This window comes from Coniosporium apollinis (assembly GCF_000281105.1).
Source record: "Coniosporium apollinis CBS 100218 chromosome Unknown supercont1.1, whole genome shotgun sequence".
NCBI classification, from domain to species: domain Eukaryota; kingdom Fungi; phylum Ascomycota; class Dothideomycetes; genus Coniosporium; species Coniosporium apollinis.
Genome location: NW_006913263.1, coordinates 670,578 through 692,590, shown reverse-complemented (window position 1 = coordinate 692,590; position 22,013 = coordinate 670,578). Strand labels below are relative to the sequence as shown.

The 22,013-nt window shown below is 55.4% G+C and overlaps 8 protein-coding genes and 1 non-coding gene across 9 annotated transcripts; 5 read left to right on the top strand and 4 right to left on the bottom strand.

Annotated features, from left to right (window-relative positions):
• Positions 1–1,471: 1,471 nt before the first annotated feature.
• On the top strand, positions 1,472–1,907 carry W97_00251 (uncharacterized protein; the record flags this gene model as incomplete). Its single annotated transcript, XM_007778167.1, has 2 exons — positions 1,472–1,505; positions 1,579–1,907. 2 exons carry the CDS (start codon positions 1,472–1,474, stop codon positions 1,905–1,907), a joined length of 363 nt encoding a protein of 120 aa, XP_007776357.1.
• A 359-nt stretch (positions 1,908–2,266) lies between these two features.
• Positions 2,267–2,382, bottom strand: W97_00250. Its single transcript, XR_552281.1, has one exon. It is a non-coding gene; the product is annotated as a 5S ribosomal RNA (ribosomal RNA).
• A 291-nt stretch (positions 2,383–2,673) lies between these two features.
• Positions 2,674–4,231, bottom strand: W97_00249 (uncharacterized protein; the record flags this gene model as incomplete). The annotated part of the gene is made up of 5 exons (XM_007778166.1): positions 2,674–3,095; positions 3,154–3,462; positions 3,518–3,766; positions 3,821–4,136; positions 4,202–4,231. 5 exons carry the CDS (start codon positions 4,229–4,231, stop codon positions 2,674–2,676), a joined length of 1,326 nt encoding a protein of 441 aa, XP_007776356.1.
• A 385-nt stretch (positions 4,232–4,616) lies between these two features.
• Positions 4,617–6,812, top strand: W97_00248 (ATP dependent RNA helicase; the record flags this gene model as incomplete). The annotated part of the gene is made up of 4 exons (XM_007778165.1): positions 4,617–4,838; positions 4,903–4,974; positions 5,031–6,623; positions 6,681–6,812. The coding sequence occupies 4 exons, from the start codon at positions 4,617–4,619 to the stop codon at positions 6,810–6,812; spliced, it is 2,019 nt and encodes a 672-aa protein (XP_007776355.1).
• A 1,463-nt stretch (positions 6,813–8,275) lies between these two features.
• W97_00247 (uncharacterized protein) lies at positions 8,276–9,727 on the bottom strand (the record flags this gene model as incomplete). The annotated part of the gene is made up of 1 exon (XM_007778164.1): positions 8,276–9,727. One exon carries the CDS (start codon positions 9,725–9,727, stop codon positions 8,276–8,278), a length of 1,452 nt encoding a protein of 483 aa, XP_007776354.1.
• Positions 9,728–10,144: 417 nt separating this feature from the next.
• Positions 10,145–12,737, top strand: W97_00246 (uncharacterized protein; the record flags this gene model as incomplete). The annotated part of the gene is made up of 4 exons (XM_007778163.1): positions 10,145–10,335; positions 10,400–10,499; positions 10,548–11,890; positions 11,945–12,737. The coding sequence occupies 4 exons, from the start codon at positions 10,145–10,147 to the stop codon at positions 12,735–12,737; spliced, it is 2,427 nt and encodes an 808-aa protein (XP_007776353.1).
• Positions 12,738–13,586: 849 nt separating this feature from the next.
• W97_00245 (uncharacterized protein) lies at positions 13,587–15,038 on the top strand (the record flags this gene model as incomplete). The annotated part of the gene is made up of 1 exon (XM_007778162.1): positions 13,587–15,038. One exon carries the CDS (start codon positions 13,587–13,589, stop codon positions 15,036–15,038), a length of 1,452 nt encoding a protein of 483 aa, XP_007776352.1.
• A 506-nt stretch (positions 15,039–15,544) lies between these two features.
• W97_00244 (molybdopterin biosynthesis protein MoeA) lies at positions 15,545–18,011 on the top strand (the record flags this gene model as incomplete). Its single annotated transcript, XM_007778161.1, has 6 exons — positions 15,545–15,814; positions 15,876–15,916; positions 15,970–16,007; positions 16,068–16,281; positions 16,441–17,334; positions 17,429–18,011. The coding sequence occupies 6 exons, from the start codon at positions 15,545–15,547 to the stop codon at positions 18,009–18,011; spliced, it is 2,040 nt and encodes a 679-aa protein (XP_007776351.1).
• A 113-nt stretch (positions 18,012–18,124) lies between these two features.
• Positions 18,125–21,297, bottom strand: W97_00243 (uncharacterized protein; the record flags this gene model as incomplete). Its single annotated transcript, XM_007778160.1, has 4 exons — positions 18,125–18,459; positions 18,521–18,636; positions 18,690–19,038; positions 19,095–21,297. 4 exons carry the CDS (start codon positions 21,295–21,297, stop codon positions 18,125–18,127), a joined length of 3,003 nt encoding a protein of 1,000 aa, XP_007776350.1.
• Positions 21,298–22,013: the final 716 nt, after the last annotated feature.

The following is a 22,013-nucleotide window of genomic DNA, read 5'->3' as shown; positions in this document are numbered from 1 at the left end:
TATGCTTTGCAAAAACCAACGTTCAATTTCTGAGGGGCCGCAGGAGCCGACTGGGGCAGTCAGGGAAATATATTGAGCCGTATCTAGACATAGTCCACCACCAGGGAGTGTTCTGAGGGATAAATGCTTGATGTAACGTATGTCCACAGCGCGATTTATGGAGAAAACCCACGCAATTCCACATGCCACGCTTACATGAAAGCCTCTGATATGCATCTTCCAGCTCCAAAAGAACTGTTGAACCTGGGCTGATTGCTCGATTAATGCCCAAGATAAGGACGGTTTGAATCAATTACTCCAGGTAAACAATCTAGCTCCCGGCCGCGGAGCAACGCCCTGAGTTGGTTCTTTCAGCCTCCGGCACAACCTCGCCAGGCGGGACGTTCGCCATGGTCGTTGGCCGAGTCGTGATGAAATCTACGCCGCAAGGGAGGGAGGTGGCATGCAACTGTGGGTGTCGAGATCAAGCCCGCATGCCCAAGCTTTGCACAAGAATGCGATAGATCCCTTGGCTGCTCGCGTAGCATTCCCCCCGATGCACGACGCGCACATGGCTGCTCGGACTGTCTGCCGCGTTGATGGTGTTGTGCTCGGGCTCTCAACGCAAGTTCGAGATCCCCCCCAGATCCGGGGCGTGCTGCTCGAGGTGATGCTTTGCAGGCACAGCAAGGTGGCAAGCTGTCGTCGTTGAGACTGAAGGGTCTCGGGCGCTTGGTTCTCTCGCGTCGCCCCGAGTCGGCCTCCACATGTTCAGCTCCGGCCAGGCGCTAAACCGCAACCGGACATCAAGCGGAGACGATCACAGGGCGATTCTTGCCGATTCTTGCCCTTCGCGCTCTGGGCCGACTGGGCTAACCCGGGGAATGTGCGGGTCAGCTGTTGCGGGGAAGGGGCCGATAAGATAGGCGGCGGCGACGAGTCCAGACAGGGGAGCATCAGCACAGCGGTCCGACAGCACGAAGCTCACCACGGCTGGACGAGTTCACAGAGGCAGTGCAAACATGCAGCCAGCCAAACAGAGGCCGCGCTCGCCCTCCACGGCGGGCTGATAGCGCCGCGCAGCAAATCGCCCTCGCGCTGTTGACGTAAGCCCGCAGCTCGTCGAGTCCTTTGTGCTGCGCCCTTGGGCCTCTCTGCAAGCGGGAAGCGTGCTCGGCCAATGGCAGCGCCCGGCCACGCTTGCAGTTCGAGACGTACCTCAAGGTTACCGCTAGCAAGGAGCCGGCGCTGTGTGGTTGGACGGGCTCTAAAGACGTGACGGGAGCCATGGCGCATCATGTGCGTTGCTGCCCCTCCTTCGCCTTGACGTCGATGGGGGGCGCGCTTTAAGAACGACAGCTGTAGCCTCCGCTGTCACTCTCTGTCAGAGACCACAGCGAACCCCCCACCTCACTCCACCCCCATCACACACACAGTGGACTACGACAACACCACCGTAGACGGCAGATAGATACCATCGAGGGCCTTCACGATGAACATGAACCAGAGCAACAAAGCCGCCAGCGGTTCGTCGTCCCGCGCACCTTCTCATCTCTAAGGCTGCCTAATTTCTGTACGTCGACTGATCTTACAAACCAGGCATCGACGGAACACCCACCGGCAACCCCTCTCTACAGAGCCAAGACCCGTTCGCCTCTCAGCGCTCGTCCGACAACGATCCCTTCGCCGGCGATAAGCTGGGCGACCTCGCCGGCCCCGACAGCATGAAGATGGCGTCCGCACAAGGATCACCGCCCCGCGATAGGCGGATGAGCAAGGAGTGGGACGCTTCCAAGGTGCCCCCGTCACGCTTCCAGAAGCGCGAAGGCAGCATCTACTCGACGCCCAGCTCACGTGACGGCCACACGAGATCGCGGGATGAGGCTTACCATGCCAAGCTCAAGGAGAAGGTGAGAGATGTCGACTAGAAAATTGCATGCTGGATTGTCTTGCTGACTGTTTCTAGGGCTGGACCAAATAGGCGTGTAAACACGGCGGAGTCGCAGTGGCATGGTCATAAACAGTTGATACCTCCTTCGCTTTACACATCTTACGTCCAAATGGAACGACGGCTACCTACGGTTTGCTTGGGTCTTATTTACTCGTGATTTCATAATTTGATTCTTGTATCATAGCTTAATACCATCTCCGGGTTATTCAAAATGCAACCCCCGGACAATTTACCCTATGTCTTTTTGGATCCTTTCCCAAGAAAAACAGCCGATTCCACCACGGCAATCGTTGCGGCGTGTGGCAAACCGCAAAAACTAAAAAGCAAAAATCCAATAACATACAGCAGTAGGTATTCGCTAGTGGTCACCCACCCAACTACTGACCCACCAATTCGAGGCTTAATTATAGGAGAGCGAACGGGATCCGATGTTCTCCTCGATATGTGGCCGTATGTGGCAGATAAATCCAGCTTTGCGAATTATCTAGGCAACAACGAACACGCATCACTCGAACAATGATATTCTCACCACGGCTCGCCTCGTACCGATGGACGAGCCTTTTCGCACGCTCCGTATGTTCATTGCAGTAACCACATATCAAAATCTAATTTCAAACCCGTCACAAAGTTCCGCGAGCATTGATGATGTGATGTAGTAAAGCCTTAGATAAGGTCAAGATTCTGAAAGCCACTATCCAACCTCCCCCAACACCCCCTGTCCCTCCCACTCCGCACCCTGCATCCTACGACTTCCCCACCAGCAACTCCTCCATCTCCTTGTCCTTACTCCCTGACCTCTCCGCCGGCCTTAGCGTATCCCCCTTGGGCGGCGGTACCTCCGACGCCGACGCCGCACTCTTCAATCTCGCCGTATCCTCCGCCCTCATATCCCTCTTCGCATCCTCATCGTCACTATCACCAAGACTAAACGGATCGTTGTCGTCGCCCTCCGGGTGCGGCGCCACCGAGGTAAGCGGCTGCCACTTCTTGGCCTTGTTTGCGTTGGGCGAGGGTTGTCGGTTCGACGGGTTCGACGGGTTCGACGGGTTCGAAGAGTAGTAGAGCGCGTCGACTTCATCCACGGGGCCGGATTGCGGGGCGACGGGGGTGGGTTTGAAGAGGTTGGGATTGGCTGATGGACGGTTTGAGTGGTTGTGCGAGGATGCTGGGAAGGGAGATGTGTTAGTGAGGGTGGTAAGGATGGTGTTGTGCAGTGAGCTCACATTCGTCGTCCCTGAGTTCCAGTGCTGTGAAATCGTCGCCCAGGACGCGGTGGTCGGCGTCGTAGCGTTCGCGGTCGCCGCTCCGTCGGGCTGCCTCGGCGCTCTTCCTGATGCCGTAAAGCTGCTGTGATTGTGAGGGTCCGAAGTGTTGACGCCGGTTCGATGCGCTGGGTCGGCTGGAGTAGAGGTCTTCGTCTTCTTCGTCCTCGCCTTCGATTTTCTTGCGGAAGTCGGTGATCCATTTGTTGACTGTTGTTTGTGTCTCGATGAAGCCTTTGCGCAGATTTTCCTTGATCACTGGTAGGTCATCTGCAAGTTGAGAGCTCAGCTACAACCATCCTGCCTACGGTGACAGTAGACTCACCGTCAAAGAAGCTGTGCTCCTTGTCGTATAGCTCATTAGGCTTCAGTCCCGTCTCTCTCTTCTGCCGTGGGAGTGGAGGATTGCCCCTCTCGCGAGAGCCATAACCTGGAGGTCCCTGTGTCTTCTGATAATGTTCCGCAAGCTGCCGCGCATACATCTCGTCCGACTCCAGCTGTCGCTGTGCTGGTGTCGGTCGTGGAGGCTGTGGTGGGGGAGCTTCTTCTTGCTGGAAGTCTGGATCTGACATGCCTGGGAAGTAGCATCAGACTCGTATGCGCCCCACAGAAATGGTAGCGGTCGTACTCAGCAGAGCATTGAACGCCGGCTCAACCTTGCCGTTGCTTGCCAGCAACACCGCCTTGACAACCTTGGGATCAACGGCTGGGAAAGCCTCGATCAAGGTCGCCTCTGCTTGTGCCTGAGGACTCATGGGTCGCGGTGGTTTCGGCGGGGGTGTCTCCTCGTCCTGGAAGCTGACTCTTGGTCTTCGTCTCGGTGAAGGTGAAGCGGCGGTCTCGCGAAGGGCGCTGGTGCCAGTCTCTTGCGGTTCGTCGTCAAAGTCGAGCTCGCGCGCTGTTGTCGGAGACTCTGCGCCGGTTGTGAGGCCGATCTTGGAGGACTTAAGCACAGGCGTTGTCGTTAGAACTTTCTGGAGTATCGAACTTGGTGGGGGTTTCTACGTACAGGTTTGTCCGCAGTTGTTTTCTCAGACATGATGGGGGAGATATTTGGTGTCTTGATAGGAGAAAGGAGAGTTGAGGAGTTTGGTGTGTTAAATATCCAGTGGAGATATGATGGGCGCCTGCTCTGCTACGCATGCGCCGCGACAGCTCCGTCGTTGAATGTGGGTTGGCGATGTTGGCGATGGCGATGACGAAGCTCGGCTTACCTCACTCGGGCAATATTACCGTAAACTTCCCGATAGATCACCTCAGCTCGAACAGATGCTCCTCGAGATATGGAAGCCTTGGAGAGTCTGTGAAGCAGTGGCAGAGGTTCTCGTGCTACAGATGCCTATCCTGTGCAGCCCATCCGTCTTCCGTGCATTCATCGAGCGTTACTGAGATTCCGTTCCATTCTCCTTTCCACTACGTCCACAATGGCGGATTCTGAGCTTGCGTTTGGCTTCATCCAGTCTTCATACAAGCCCAGTTCACTACTTCCAATAGCTCGTCACCGCGAGAGTCTACTATACCTTGTTGAGATATACCCTGTCACTATCGTCGTTGGCCACACCGGCAGTGGAAAGACTACTCAAATCCCTCAGTTCCTGGATCAGGCAGGATGGTGCACACGAGGGAAGCAGATCGCAGTCACGCAGGTGGGTCAGTCACAACCTTCTAACACTCACAATGTTCTGTTGTCAATGGCTGACGCTCTTTAAGCCTCGAAGAGTAGCTGCAACCACCGTTGCCACACGAGTCGCGGATGAGATGAGATGTAACCTTGGGCAAGAGGTACCCTACCTGTTTCCAGATGTTGTAGCGGGAATGACAGCGCTGACTGATACTAGGTCGGTTACTCCATTAGATTCGAAGACGTAACGTCGGCAGCCACACGCATCAAGTTCTTGACGGACGGCTTGCTCCTTCGTGAGGCTCTAGTGGATCCGCTGCTGTCGCGTTACTCGGTGATCATGGTTGACGAAGCCCACGAGCGTTCGCTCAGCTCCGACATCCTGCTAGGCTTACTGAAGAAGATCCGAAAGAGGCGGTCTGATTTGCGGGTAGTGGTCAGTAGCGCTACGTTGCAAGCGGAGGATTTCCTGCGATTCTTCGCGGGTGGCGATGCTGAACTTGGAAATGGTAATGGTGCTGCTGACCTGGGCGGTTCGATCGGCAGAATCATCAGCCTTGAGGGTCGGATGTATCCCGTGGATATTCACTATCTTGAGCAGCCTGCCGAGGACTACCTGGAAAGGGCCGTTCAAACCGTGTTTGACATTCATACCAAGGAGGCCGAAGGTGATATCCTGGTCTTCCTCACTGGAAGAGAGGAAATAGACTCAGCCCTTGAGATGATTGCTGATCGATCAAACTCCTTGCCCTCAAATACCCCCTCTCTGCTCACCCTGCCGCTGTACGCCGGGCTGTCCACCGATCAGCAAATGTACGTCTTCGAGCCTGCGCCTGAAGACACCCGCAAGGTTATTGTTGCAACCAACATCGCTGAGGCATCAGTGACGATCGATGGCATCGTCTACGTGATCGATTGCGGCTATGTCAAGCTCCGAGCTTACAATCCGACCACCGGCATCGAGACTTTGACAGCGACACCAGTGTCAAAGGCCTCTGCTACGCAGCGTGCTGGCCGCGCCGGTCGTACGATGCCAGGGAAATGCTACCGCTTGTACACTGAAGAGGCATTCGAGACCCTAGCAGGAGCGACAGTACCAGAGATCCAGCGCTCGAACCTCGCTCCAGTTATCCTGCAACTCAAAGCACTTGGTATAGACAACATAGCGCGATTCGACTATCTCACCCCTCCACCGGCGCAGCTGGTCATTCGCGCGCTGGAACTACTCTATTCGTTAGGAGCACTGGACGACTACGCGAAGCTTACCAAGCCACTCGGATCACGCATGGCTGAGCTGTCCGTCGAACCCATGATGGCGAAAGTATTGCTAGCTGCACCGACATTCGGCTGCATGAGCGAGATCCTCTCCATCGCCGCAATGACAAGCCTGCAGGGCGCCGTTTGGTTCTCTCACGAAGGCGAGAGAAAGGCTCAAGAATCTGCGCGGCGGAAGTTTGCGGCTGAGGAAGGGGACCATCTGACCCTGCTGAATGTCTACCAGGGCTTCGTCACCAAAGGCAAGAAAGACGCACAGTGGTGCAAGAGCAACTATCTGAACTTCAAATCTATGACGAGGGCGGTCAGCATACGGAATCAACTCAAGAGGTACCTGGAGCGCTTCGGTATAAATGTGGAAGAGAGCCTTTCCGCTGGCGCTCTGCGAGTCGGTGGTCCGGATAAGGCAGAGCAGATTCGACAATGCCTAACAACCGGCTACTTTTCGCACGCTGCTCGAATGCAACCGGATGGCAGCTTCAAAACAGTCGATGGCGGCACGATACTGCATGCCCACCCTACTTCGTTGATGTTTGTGCGTGTGTTTCCAGTACTGAATTGATATTGCGCTCCCTTGCTAACTCCGTATCAGAACCGAAAGGCCGATTGGGTAATCTTCCATGACGTAATGGAGACCAGCAACAAGACCTTCATCCGCGACATCTCCAAGGTCGAGAAGGGCTGGCTACTCAAATACGCCCCGGATTACTATCGCATTAGGTGAATGAAAGCACCAGCCTAAGCGCGACATATAGCCCTCCGTGGCCAGCCGGTCAATTGAGTGACTTACTTCGACCAAGCAGACGGATCACGCAGGCAACGCCGTGAGAACCAAGGTCAACCCGGGATATCCGACTAGGAGGTTCCGGGGTTCACTGCCATAAGTGTTACAAGAACGCAGGTACGAATGCTGTGAAGGGGAAGTTAAACCATCAATGCGACTCGGCTTGCATTGCCCCTGCAGGAGGTGCCCATGATGTCGGTGCAACGGATGAAGGACCAAGTTGAGGAGGAGTAGCGTCAGGAACTGCCGGCCCTGGAGATAGTTGTTGAGACGCAGCTGTTCCGTTCGGTGGCCTCTGCCATACTCCCGCGTCCCTGTAAATCTAAAGCCTTCTCGCCATAGGCTCCGAGAAATCTCCCTAGATATAAAGGCTGTCCCGCTGATCTGGATCGTTCCGTGGGCTGAGACGATGTCGGATCTATGATTGACTACAAACAATGATGATTGTGGAATCACCACTAGGCGGATGGCATGTGTACCTGCAACGCCGCTGCCACTTCGTTTGACATTTCTGGAGAAGCGCGGGACCGCCGTCACCAACGTAATAAAGACTCTTCAGTCTTCACACTGCTTAATCACATCACAGGTGGGGTTTTTGTCAGCTTGTGGTCTCCATTCAAGACAAACAACCTCGCTATGGCTATCAGAAACGTCCTCTGTAATACATTTGGCAGTCACATTTCGCTAGCAAAAGCTGTCATCAAGATGCACAGCTTGTACAAATACCCGCGGACTTCTCCCTACCTGAAACTGTCTATATGGAAACCCTCGCGAAAGCAACTAAATAGTAACCAAAGTCTTCGAGAGAATCACCACCTCTGACTTCCCTTACGGCGACACTCAACACCACCAAAGCTTTAACACCATGTGCAAACATGTCTATACTCGATACGCTTGCGGTCACGAAGGGACAAACAGTAGCGAGCACAACACAAACCTCCGCATGTGTGACGACGCCACATACAGGGCCGCTAAATCCGGGATACCCTCCATTTGCAACTTTGTGATGGAAGTGGTGGAACAGAGCCGTAGGCAGTGTCCCAGGTGCCTCGAGCAACCAGGATGGCAGTTCAAAAAGCCCAAGAAATGATTGGGGGTGCGGTTGCGAACGATGGCATGTAACGGGGCTGGCACTTCGCTCTTCCCGCTAGCAGGCTGTCGGTATCCACGGGGCGTTAAGGACTTTGCTGTTAGCAAATAGAGTAGTCTACTTCAGAACACCACACTCATCACACTCTTATCACTCGTGTCTTATTATCAACTACTTTTCTACGAGTCATGACGGTATAATCCCTCCATTTATAGATACGGGTTTCGTGCTTCCAGACTCTCGATATCTATTGCAATATATTGAGTATACATATTCTCGCGATTTGATGCCAGACATGCCAGCGCCAAACTACTCACCTCGACCATGACCTCCACGGCAAGCTCGGCTTACCTCCAATAAACAAGAACGACACCACAGCCGTGACAAAACAAACCACCGCAATCACCGCATTCATATTCCCATACCCAATCTTATCCTTCAGCCCACCCGCAACCAGCGGTCCAAGCGTAAGTCCCGCACTAAATACCATAGAATTGGCGCCATACAGCTGAGCATACGGGCCCTCCTCACCAAAGAAGCCCGGATTGGCCCTGTGATACCTCTGCACCACAGCACCTGCTTCGACGATTGACGGTGCGCCGACGATCGCCTCGCCTACGCCGCAAAGCGCCAGCGTGGCGCCATAGAAGATGACTTGCTTGATGTCGCCTGGGTGCGGGAGCCGCAGGAGGATCAAAACGGGTACGAGGTAGAAGTAGCCTACTGCTGCAACAACTTTAGTGCCGAAGCGGTCGGTAGCCCAGCCGGCGATTGGGCCAACGATGAGGTCAGCTGCGCCGAGTGGGAGGAAAAGCAGGCCGTCGTGCAGGGAGTCAAAGCCGTAGTAGTCCGAGGCAATGGTCGGGATAGTTGCGTCGAATGAGCCGAGGAGGGTGGCTTGGATGAGGCAGACGAGGAGAGCGGCTAGGATGGAGCGGTCGGTAATGCAGGCGAGGATGGGCACTGCTCTGACGATCCTCGAGCGTGTTTCTGGGAGCTTATATTTCGAGTTCTCGGAGCTGCTGAGTAGAGGCGTTTCTTCGGTATCTGGTCCTTCTTCTTCGTCTTGTTGACGCTCGCCATCCTTGCTCTCGTACCGCTTGGCGATCTTTTTCTCGACGACTAGTAGCCGCATGATGAAGTCGATGGCTAGGAAAGCTACACCGACGCCGAAGACGCCTTCGTAGCCGGTCTTGTCGTATAAGATCCCGCCTAGGACCGGCGCTGCCAACGTGCCCACGGAAATGATGCTGAAGATCGTTCCGATAGTTTTACCTAGGTTCTCCGGGCCGACTGTCTCTATACACATGGCAAGACCAATCGTCCAGACAACTGCGCCGCTGACACCCTGTAGGATGCGGGCGATGGCGAGTACCGCTATACTCTGGCCTATTGCCAGTATGATGGTGGCCAGCAGCAGCGCGACGAGACCAAAGAGGAATGGCAGCTGGCGGGACGTCATCCTGTCCGCAAAGACGCCCGCCACAGGGGAGAAGACGACGGATGCGGCAGCATAAAGTGCCAGTAATACTGAGGTGTGGGTTTGCACCTGGTCCTGAGGAAGGCCCACGCGATCCTTGAGCATGAACGGTAGGACCGGTACGATGAGACCATAGAGAAAGAGATCCGTGAACAAGCCCACGGCTACAGTGCTGATGATGAAAAGAGTGTTTGAGCGCCAGCGGAGGCCAAGTGGTTTAACATCTTGGTAGCCGCATATTGGTAGTTGACTCGTGACGCGCTGGAGCGTATCTAGTCCCTCCATTAGTGCTTTGATCTGTAGGTGATTGAATGGGTTTCCTCATGCTTCCGAGCTCTCAGATATAGAGTATACTATATTGCAGTATGCAGAAAGCGCTTACTCGAGAATGTGTTTCTGGCGGCAGGCATGCCCCGGATGTAAGAACCTTAATCTACGGCTACCGTAATCAGGTAACAATACAGTCAGAACGGATTGTCATAAGCCAGGTCTAGAAGGTACAGTATTAGCAGAGGTCCTCTCGCAATGTGAAAGTCCAATGCTTCACTCTGCTGTTGCCAGGAGATTTGAACCACCGAGTGGATGTCGGGATGTGTTCAACATCCGGCCCGCGAACGGTCAATGCGTCTCTCTTGGCTCAGCCCGCGGCCGCAGACCTCAACTCCAACTTTTTGTGCAGCAATTGGCATTTCAGCGGCTAGTATGCTGAACGTGGGGTCATGTCTCTGGCCTCATTTCAGAGTTGTCCAGGTCTATGGCGCCAATACGGGCGTTGGAAAGACAGTTGTCTCTACCCTCCTCTGCCGAGCGTTGAGAGAACTACTTCCCGCTCACCATAAAGTCCGGTATCTGAAACCTCTGTCCACGGGGCCGGCTCGGGATGCTGATGACGGGTAGGTGGTGACATGTTAGCTCTAGCATTTGTTTCTGTCTGAATCACGTGGTAACCTTCTATAGACATCTCAACTTGTTTACTGGAATCGGTGTTTCTACTAGATGTCTCTACCAGTTTCCCGATCCTGTCAGCCCCCACATCGCCGCTCAGGTGCCAGGCAAGGTGAGGCGTTGGCCGAGTCTCAAAGTTGTGTCAGCCTAACATGATCAGGTGCGACTTCGAGATTCCGAGCTCGCTCAGAGTGTCCACGATGAACTCTCAGCATACAGCAAAGAAGGTGAGGGCATAGCAGTCGTAGAGACCGCCGGTGGAGTTCTCTCTCCAGGCCCATCTGGCGCCTTGCAAGCCGACCTCTACCGCCCTCTCCGACTGCCAGTGGTCTTTGTTGCAGACAGCCGGCTAGGAGGCATAGGATCGTCCATTTCTGCATTCGAGTCATTGAGACTGCGCGGCTACGACATAGACGCTGTCTTGTGCTTTGACGGCTCTAGGGCCACGAACTTAGAATATCTCCGAGAGTATTTCCGTATCCGCAGCGTCCAGACGTTCGGTCTATCAGAGCCGCCTCGTCGCAATGACGACAAGGATGTGGATCGGAGAAACACAAAAGAATACTACACGTCTCCTGATCACGCCAAAACGTTCGAGCGTGTAGTGGACACGATCCGGCGACAACACAGAAGACGCATTAAAGACATAGATTCGCTGCCAGGAAGAGCCAACAAGAGCATCTGGCATCCATTTCAGCAACATCAGCTCCAATCCGAAAAGAACATCATGGCAATAGATTCAGCCTATGGCGATTTCTTCCAGATAGCGAATATCGATACCACAAGATCAGAGAACCAACCTGGCAAGGGCACACGGCTGACGCCGCAAGCTCCTGTATTACGGCCAGCCTTCGATGGATCGGCCTCATGGTGGACTCAAGGACTGGGCCATGGGAATCCGAAACTCTCGCTTGCCGCAGCTTACGCTGCGGGCCGCTACGGACATGTCATGTTTGCAGGCGCTGTTCACGAACCCGCATTATTACTAGCGGAAACGCTGCTGCAAAACCTGCGAAATCCTCGTCTGCAAAAGGTTTTCTACACCGACAACGGAAGCACTGGTATGGAGGTCGCCGTCAAGATGGCTTTGAGAGCATCAGCTCAGCGATACGGCTGGGACAGCACCTCGGATGAAATCCTGATGCTTGGTCTCAAGGGCAGCTACCACGGAGATACCATAGGCGTTATGGACTGCTCAGAGCCATCCACATTCAACAAGAAGGTGGAATGGTACAGAGGCCGAGGCTACTGGTTCGACTTTCCTACTGTCAAGATGCGGCGAGGAAGATGGTTTGTAGAGCCCCCGACAGGCATGGAGGCCGAGTTCGGCAAATCTCGGAGTTTCGAGTCACTTCATGAGATATTCGACGTGAACAAGCGGGACAGCTCTAGGTACGAGGCGTACGTCAAGGCGACTTTGGAAAGGCTCTCTGCGGAGGGCAAGAAATTTGGAGCGCTGGTTATGGAGCCCGTTATTCTCGGGGCGGGTGGCATGCACCTAGCGTCAGTATCATAATTACACCATTCATTGTCTACATTGAGACTGACACATAACAGCGACCCGCTCTTCCAACAAACATTAGTAGATGTCGTGCGTAAGAACCCTAGGCTCTTCGGCAACAAGACCAGTCCAACCACCTTCCCCGCAGCAGCTGATAAACATTCCTGGACGGGCCTTCCTGTCGTCTTCGACGAGGTCTTCACCGGGCTCTATCGTCTCGGCCGCTTCAGCTCGGCTTCTTTTCTCGATGTCCATCCAGATATCTCCGTCCACGCGAAACTCCTCACAGGAGGTCTCGTGCCACTCTGCACAACGCTCGCAAGCCAAAGCATCTTTAATGCCTTCCTGAGCAAGGACAAATCAGATGCCCTTCTTCATGGACACAGCTACACTGCACATGCTGTGGGCTGTAACGTCGCGCTGGAGTCTTTACTGGAGATGACGGGTATGGAGAAGTCAGGCGAGTGGGCTGGTTTCCAGAGGTCATGGACGGGTGGTGATGCGTTCAGACGAATCCAGCCCGACTCTGGAAATCAGCGTCAGCAGCACACATCAGTCTGGAGTATGTGGTCCAGTCACTTCGTATCCGAATTATCACAGAAGGGAACGATAGACAGTGTGTTCGCCATTGGCTCTGTTTTGGCAGTCTCAATACGGGATCAGGCTGGCTCAGGGTATACATCCACCGCTGCGGTTGGACTGCAGAAGCAGCTGCTTGAGAAGGCCGGCCCTCATGGTTGGGTCGTGCATTCGAGGATACTGGGGAATGTTCTGTATCTGATGGCTAGTCAAACCTCGAAGATGGAGATGCTGCGGGCGATCGAGAAGATGCTTCTGGAGGCGTTGTAGTACGCAGGCACTATAGAATACAAAAACCGCCGAGAACCTGCTATTTAACCAACACGTTCGTTCGATGCTTGATGCAACGAGCTTGAGGCAAAGACATTTGTGATTCCTCCCCTAGGGTGATGAATCAGTTGAATCTCAAAGCGCTTATGGACAAATCCCATGCCTAGAGCCGCAGTCTAAGCCTTACCCATACGTGAAGTTTTGTAGTACACGACTTCCTCACTCCACACGCCCTCTACACTCTATCGTCGTACCATCTGGCTGGACTGTTTGCACTGTGTGGTCTAAGGAGGCTTTTCTCAACTTAGGTGAGGAACTTTGCGGTTGATGGCTTGGATTTTCTTTTCGTCCGTCAGATGATCGTCGATTGGATCTCATCAACCGCATCATTTACATCACGTCAGGCATCATGTTGTCCCTCCGCTTCCTCTGCAGTCTTCGGCACCCGTCTTCTGGCGTAACCGAGTGTCAGCAGGAATAAGACTACTGCGGAGCCACCCTCACCCACGGCTCGGCACGTCTGCATCGTTCAATCGCAGCTCCCGGAGTTGCACCATCCCACCAACGGCAGGAGCGGGGCATCGTCCGCCCACGCAACGGCCTCACGCTGGCCGCCCATTACCCTCAACCTGCGCAGGAAGCGCACCTGGAGGGCCAGCATGAGTAAGGAATGGCCCTGAGGCGCCGTTTCCTCCATGTCCGTACCTCTGATCACAGCAATTCCTTCCGCATCTTCCGCCGAAGCACACTTAATCACTGTATCATCTACAGTATACACATACGAAGCACCCTCAGAATACACTTTGCTTTTTAATCAAATAAGAGCTTGGAAGATATTGGAATACCACGATGGGCCATTGGTTTGCCCGGGGCGTCCAATCCGCCATCTTCCACTATGCTTCCTGCGCACCATGTACCGGCGCCATGCGGCGAAGGAAGCGCAACAAGCAGGCCGCCAAAGAACACGCCGCGAAGAAGGCCCTTGAAGCAGAGCAGCCGGAGCACTACTTCCAGCCCTCGCCGTCGACAACGAACCCATACTGGACCGAAGAGATTGCGATGGGCCCAGGTCCTCCACCGCGGAGAAGAGGAAAGAGTTCGAGGACCGAAAGTCGAAGAGTAAACACTGTTGGCACGCAAAGTAGTGCAGGCAGCCGAGATGGTAGTAGCCTCATTATCAGTCCGCATGCAGGAGGTGATCCTATGAGGTCGGACGACACACTCAGCGATGACAACTGGAATAGGCGGAGATACCAGAGGGAAGACGAAGACCTGTGGGGTCTGGGCGATGAAGATCCAAAAGTGCGACCCGGACGACAGCAGAGCACTGCCGGCTCGTCAATTGGCTTGGCCGGCATCCCCCAGCCGGAGTCAACACGCAGTTCGGAGCAGACATACTACACCGCAAGACTACCTCCTGTCAACGACCTCCATCCGCCCATAGTCAGCACGCTCTCAAAAAATCCAGCGGATATGAGATGGATGCTGCAACCACCTCCCAAGGCAGCAATCATGAACGGCAAAGAGAGGGCAAGCAACAGGAGTAGAAGTGGCAGTGGAGCGAGTAGCAAGCTCGACGTCAATTCGCACCGGCAGGTCGGTCACCGGCGCCTTGAGGAGCGACTCCAGAGAACCAGCTCAAGATCGGGAACACCTGACACGTCTTCGCTATCCCGCGCCAGCTCCTCGAACTACCAACGGATGCCTTCAGCACCGAACTCTAGACCTGCCTCCTCTGGTGCCCACCGAGCAGTGAACCGGGGCCCGCCACTCAAGATCCACACCGAGGCCGCTAAGTCATCCGACACCATTGTATATACCCCGACCATGCCCGCTGACAGCGCCATCAGCGGGATATCTCATCGTCACTCCCGAGCTGCCTTGTCAACCATCATATCCAGCGGCTCACTGTCGCCTCCAGCGATGGCCTCTCCGCTCTACCCATCAATTACCTCGCCCTCGTCTGGAGAGAACAGTCCGCCAGCCACCCGCACGGCACAGAAGCGGTACGACGGCCTCTCTGACGCTATCAACCCGGTAGCCATCACCAAGCCCGACCGCACCGTCGTGCGTGACAGCTCTCTCAAGCTCCTCCAAGAAGTCGTGTCTCCAAGCGCGCTGCTCAACTCCCGCTTCATCAGGGCACCAGCAGTGGAAGCGAGATTCAAGCTCCCAGCCGCAGACTCAACTGAAAACTTTGAGCTCGAGAAGGGGAAGCAGCATTGGTGGAGGACGGAGGAGGGGTGGATCACGCCGACCACGCCGAGGGATAAGAGTATGAGGTGGAGTGTTGACTTTTGATGTTTCATTCTTGACGCTTGATGTGGCGTTTAGAACTGGTTGTGCTGGGTTCGTGCTTGGGTTTCAGGATTCACGTCTTTTTGGTTATGGATGATGGCATTTTAGCGATTGGTGTTGGGTTAGCATGGTTGGATGGCATTTGGCATGCTGGCTGGATGGCATTGACGTCAGCATATGAAGCACGTATGATGGTGCTTGGGCTGGGGTGCCGGGCTGGCGTTATAGACTACTAGCATCTGCTTTCCTGTATCTTAGGGCTCTTGCCAGACTGTTTTTGCTGCTTCGGCACACTTGTAGACGTTGCTTCGTAGATGCGCAAGGTCACATCCCCACAAACAAATTGCATATCTCTCAACATGTTTCTCACCGTTGCGAACAGTCCAACGTTGATGCATCACCCTTACAGTGCTTACACCCGAGCGCAGGTGGACCTATTCAAGGTCCCGCTCTACCATCGCTTGCAGTAAACAACACCAAAGTCTGCATCCTGTAATACAAAGGACGCCATGGGCGACAACAAGCTCAGAGCAGGCATATTGATTGTATCCGAAACCGCGTCTCGAGATCCCTCAACCGACAAATGCGGACCTATCCTCCAGGACGTCTTCCGAGATGACGGAGGTGACCAGTGGGAAGTCACGGAAACCAAACTCGTGCCAGATAGCATTTCCGAGATCCAAAGCGTGGTCAAGCAGTGGTCAGATGGCGAAGATGCACTCAGCTTGGTAATTACTAGCGGAGGCACTGGGTTTGCCGTGAAGGATCGTACGCCGGAAGTGAGTAGGCAAACTCCAATGGCGGAGGTAGGGAAGGCAAAAGCTTATAATAGTTTTGAAGGCCGTCACCCCTCTTATAGAGAAGCATGCGCCAGGCTTGGTGTGAGTTGCCATGCATATGATCATTTCAAGTCTAGAGTCTAACTTTGTTGTAGTCATGGCATGCTCGCTGCATCCCTTGCCGTTACTCCTTGTACGTTCCAAGCCTACCCGCTCAGGTCCAAGAGGTCATCATGCTAAACGGCACCGTCAGTTGCGCTCATGTCGAGGCCAGTAGCCGGCGTGCGAAACAAGACCCTCATCCTGACTCTACCGGGATCACCCAAGGGCGCGAAGGAGAACCTGCAAGCTGTGTTGAAGCTTCTGCCTCATGCGTGCGTTCAGGCCGCCGGGGCAGACTCTCGTGCCATCCATGTTGGAGGCGTGAAGAAGCTTGAGGAGGACGCCGGTGTGCCGTCAGGCGCTGCGTCGGTTATAGGGAGCAAGACTGAAGGTGAGCTCTTGAAGGATCGGACTGACCCCTGAGAATCACTCAATGAATTGATCGTTGATCATCATGTGGAGCATAAGAATTGCATCCCCTGATTTCTTGTTCCGCTGCACAAATACCCCCTACGCCCCTTCAGGTTATACATGCTTACAGTCTACCCAGACCCACGTACCAACCACTCGCACTATCACCACCACCATGGCCACGGCCACGGCGCTCATGCCGGTCCCAAAGCCCGCACAAAGCCCTCAGACCGCCCCCAATCCAACGACCCCTCCGCCGGACCCACCCGCCGGCACCGAACCTCGCCCTACCCCATGCTCTCCGTCGAAGAAGCTCTCAAGCTCATCGAGCAGCACATTCCCCCACCCCAGACCTTCCTTGCCCCTGTGAACGAATTCCTCACCGGCCACGTCCTTGCCGCCGACGTCCACGCCACCGAATCCGTCCCCGCCTTCCGTGCTAGCATCGTCGACGGCTACGCCATCAAGCACCCCGCAACCGGGGTTTTCGAAAGAGGGACTTATCCCGTAGCGCTGGTCTCGCATGCGCAACCTGGAGAAGTCCCCCCGCTGCAAGACGGCCAGATCGCGCGGATCACAACCGGCGCCCCGCTCCCACCTGGCGCGACGGCCGTCGTGATGGTTGAGGACACAGTCCTGGTATCCAAAACTGTAAACGAAAGCGAGGAGAAGGACGTTGAAATCCTGACACCCGCCGTTCAGCCTAGTGAGAACGTGCGCGAGGTCGGTAGCGATGTCCGCGCCGGCGATGTGATCCTCAAAAAAGGGGAGGGCATCACTGCGCACGGCGGGGAGCTGGGCCTCCTCGCTTCCGTAGGGACGGTAGAGGTGCTGGTGTATCGGAAACCCGTCGTCGGCGTGCTGAGCACAGGCGACGAAATCGTGCCGCATGATCGACCGGGCGCGCTTAGGCTGGGGGAGGTGAGGGACACGAATAGGCCTACCTTGCTTACCGCGGCCAGGAACTCGGGGTTTGAGGCTGTGGATCTGGGAATTGCGTCGGATAAGTACGTTTCCCCCTCCTATCTGCCCTTTCCATTTCCCCCTATCCCAATCCCCCCTATCCCCTTCCACAGCCGCTGAGACTGACACCCCCACCAGGCCAGGCACCCTCGAAACCACCCTCCGCACTGCCCTCCAAACCGTCGACCTCATAATCACCACCGGCGGCGTCAGCATGGGCGAGCTCGACCTGCTAAAGCCGACCCTCGAGCGCTCCCTCGGTGGAGTGATCCACTTCGGCCGCGTAAGTATGAAGCCCGGGAAACCGACCACCTTCGCCACCGTCCCTTACAAAGATCCTGGCACCGGCCACCGCTCTTCGCGTGTTGTGTTCAGCTTGCCTGGAAACCCGGCGAGCGCTGTTGTGACGTTCCATTTGTTCGTGCTGCCGAGCCTGCATTATGCGTCCGGGGTGCGGCCGGTGGGGTTGCCCAAAGTGAAGGTCACGCTTGAGGAGGAGGTGCGGTTGGATGCTAAGAGGGCGGAGTATCATAGGGTTGTTGTTGTGGCGAGGGCGGATGGGAGACTTTATGCTAGCAGCACGGGGGGGCAGCGGAGTTCGCGGATCGGGAGCTTTAGGGGCGCGAATGGTTTGTTAGTTTTGCCGGCTGGGGAGGGGTGCGTGGGGAGGGGGGAGGTGGGGGAGGTGTTGTTGATGGGGCAGGTGGTTAGTGAGGTTTAAGGTGTGACGGACTGCGCTGGTGTGGATTTTCTGGTTGCAGTGCGGGTATCCTAGGCTCTAGATATGCTATACGCAGCGTCCCAACCCCAGATCCCCCCAACCTACATCACTTGCTAGTTCCTCACCCCAACCTCCCAAATCTCCAGTGTTTCCCCATTCCTCTTCCTCCCCCTCCCCTTCGGCTTCGGCTTCTTCTCCGCGAGTTTCAGCATCGCCTTGCTGTTCAGCGCAAATACAGTGACAAGCTCGCCCATCGTCCCAGTGCTCACAAACGCCTCCGCCAACTCGGAGTTCGCCTCGTCCGCGACCACAGTCGCCAGCTGCATGGACAGTAGCAGGTGCTCGCGGCTCAGCAGCTGGGCCGCGCTGTGGATCACGCTGAGGTAGGCGAGCAGGATCGAGGGGATGTAGGCGTGTCGGATGGCGGCTAACTCATCGACCTCTGCGTCTATAATGGCGAGGAGTTAGCGGTGGATCAGAGGGGTGCGGGGTGTTAGTGTGGGGCTTACCGTCAATGCCATGCGTAAGGAAGTCGGTGAAGAGCGGCTCAATGGCCGCGCGGACATTCTCGAAGAGCTTGCGGAGGGTTGTTTTGCTGTCTGCGGGTCTTCGTGGGTTGTTCTCGCTTGGAAGTTATTAGTTACGCGGTGAGGGGTTGATAGGGGTGGGGTCACTCACTCAACGAGCTCTTTCTCTGCTTTCCGCCATTTGTCCAGCGCAACGAGCATGCTGACCAGCTGTTGGAGCTCGTAGTAGACGCGAGACTGCTCCCGCATCTGTTCGGCCCTCAGGCTCTGCACGCTGGGTGACATGCGGCGTTGGCGTGGAGGTGGCAGCGCTCGTGTGGTCGAGCGAGTCGATCGCCGGGATTGCTGAGAGAGCTCCTCGTAGTTTTCGTCTTCTTGATACTCTTCCATTACATCGATGCCAGAGGCGATGTGGAGGAAGTCTCTGCTCTTTTCTCTGGAGACTGTCCTGAATGGCATTCGCTGGCAAAGAGCTACAGCGGCGCCGACTCGGCCGGAGCCTGATAAAAATTGTTAGCAGTGTATATCACAACAACTGGTGGCTTTATACACTTACGAAGAAAGCGCTTGAGGATAATGGTCAAAGGTATGAACACAGCATTCCAGGCGTTTGGAAGGAGCATGTACCACTCCCCAGCCCGCACAAGCTTGTCTTCGTCGGCGCTGATGTTCTGTGGGTTTGGCAGGAAGCCTAGCTGGATACGCTGGCCGGGCCATAGTGACTGCTCTTTTGTTGTCGGCTCAAGGAACTCGTATCGCTTGATAGTGGGCGTGTTATGCTCTCCGAATGAGCTCTCCGTTAGGACATACTCGTAGTGTTCGATCAGGACATCGCCGACGGATATCTTTGCTTGCCGCATCAGGTCCATAAGCTCCCTTTGCTCGCCGACGTCTCTGATGTCCGGAAGAACTCTTGCAAGCGTGTACTCAGCGCGCATAGGGGACAGCTGTGCGGCATACGTGGGTATCAGGTCAATCTTGCCCGCCAGTCGTAGGAAGTCGATGTATCCCGCTAAGACGTTCTCGATATCCGGTCGGTGCTCGGGTGGAACTTCCAAGTCGAGAGCATCGAGGATGAGATAGGCGTGCACCACGATACGAAGGGCGTTGTAGTCCTCAGTCATTGCCATGTACGCTTCCTCCGCCTCGACCTCGGTTCTTGGGACCAGCGTGGATTTGACACCTTCGGAGTTTGCCCGGTTCGAGATGGCAACTCCGTACTTGTAGAGCAGGTCCTCGAAATATTTGCCGATGAGACTGCCCTGGATCATCTTCATAGGTTTCTTCCCTTCTACCGCTACGGCGCTAAGCTTGTTCACAGATTCAACCAGCTGCCGACTAGCTTGGGCGGCGTTGCCGTGGTATTGTAGGGCATCGAAGAGAGGGTACTGTCCGGTTAAGGAGGCGGGTAAGCGGTCGGGGTGGACCGCTTCGGCATAGACGTCGTATTGGCTCAGCAGGAGAGCATGGAAGCGCACGTAGAGGTAATCGTCCCAAGTGCGGCACACGGGGTCCACGGTTTGCTGGTCGCCGCTCAGCATTCCGTAGACAGCGCGCTCATACTCGTTCATGCCTCCTTGTCGTGCGGCAACGAAACACAGCCGGCGCCAGAGCTGGCCGGCGTACGCGCCTTCAAGGCAGGTTCGAGCGCCTTCAGTCGCGTGTGCCATTCCCATACTGACGGCGCGCCAGCCCTCTTTGCGTTCCCGACACCACTCCCGAACCTCTTCCCATGTTTTGCCTTGCCTCAACATTACCCATATCGCAAGCCAGATCGTCTGCTCGTACTGCTCATCCACTTTCTCAAGGGACAGGTATTGCCTGGTAACAGCGTCCGGGTCCAAATCAGTCACCAACTCCCTCGTCCGGTCTGTAGCGCGGACGGATGCTGCGTGCTGCCTAGGGTTGGCCGACATCTTCTTCGTGATCTTGATGCGCTCCCTCGTATCCAGCCACCCTTGTGACCACGTTCCTTGGCCCCGACCAGTGTCTTGTAGTCGCTCCATGACCGCGTCCGCATCGGCTTCATTGTGTCGTGCAGTTGCTTCGAGCCAGTTGAGAATCAGCTTGCGGCCTCGAGCTTGATCATCCTCGACCAGAAACCGCTCCCAGACCTCGATCTCAGGCGTGTAGCGATGGACTGGCCCACGTCTATTCGCTTCATCTTCCTTCTCCTTCTGACGGTCGACTCTCGGGTCACCGATCTCTTCTTCTACAAGCAATTGCAGTAGTTCCCAGGTATCGGCCTCGCTCTGCCATTGTTTGAGATCCTGCAACGTCGTCCCAGCTTGAGTTCCGAACCCAAGATCATCGCTCTCAACACTCTGGATGGCCGTAGACACCGTATCGCGATCACCGGAGATCTTCAGCCTCCGCTGCGTTGCCCTCCTCCGCTCTTGTTCGAGCTCCGATCCATGCTGCTTGCTCAGCTGCACCACAGTATCGTTCGCTATCGCTTTGAAGCTCTCAACGAGTTCGACAGCGGCGTAGTAGTTCTTAACAGGGTCTTTACTGACCCGCTGGTTCCAGTAGTCCACCTTTTCCGCAAACTGCTCGACCTGTTGTCCGACGCGGTCAGCTATGGCTCGGAGAGGATGAAGAGCTTCTCTGGGGTTGCCGAAGGTAAGACGCAGAGGAGATTCGGGCTCGTCGACGCCGTTCGCGTCCTCGACGTGTTCCCAGCTCTCTTCTCGCGCGTGCGGCCTGCGAGTGTCGGGCCTGGCAGCTCCGAGCTGCGATCGGCGAGCGACGGAAGTCATTGTGGAGATGGGCTTGTCAATGTGACGGCTCCCTCTTTAACTGAGATGGAAGAATGAAAAGCCGAAGAAGGCGAAGGCGAAGGCGGGCGAGGTGATTCACGGCATGGCGGTGACAGCTTCACACAGCATGAGAGTCAACATGAGACGAACACCTGGGCAACTTTCTTCGAGCTCTCTCCGCGACACGCGCAGGGATAATTGCGGCTCTGCGCCTAGCGCGTCTCGCTTGTGGGAACGCATCAAATCCTCACCTCAGCCTCCCCTTCCGCTTCTTTTCTTTTCTTTTCTTCAACAATGTCTTTTGTAGGCAATCATTAGAGTCTCGGTTCAAGCCTTCAATGTTTGTACAGGTCCATCGAGGCCTCTTGCGTGCTCACGATCGCCTTAGAGGGACACACCTTCTGTTCACTTTGCTGCATCCCCCATGGGGACATGACGGCCGAGATTGGAAAATTAGGTGTGACATGTCTACACTATCTACAGTACTCCGCTACTCGCTACTCGCTACTCGCTACTCGCTACCCTCATCTGATGCCTTGGGCTCGCTGCTTCATCTTCAGCCTGGCAGGTACGGTCAGTCGACTGCAATGGGCGCCACTTTGACAGCTACTATACCTCAGAAGATTTGCCTTTGGACAGCTGACCGTACTCGCCTCGTCCCCGTTCTTCTTGTAGAAGGCGTTACAGCATTCGTACAAGGCGTCTATCTGCAGCAC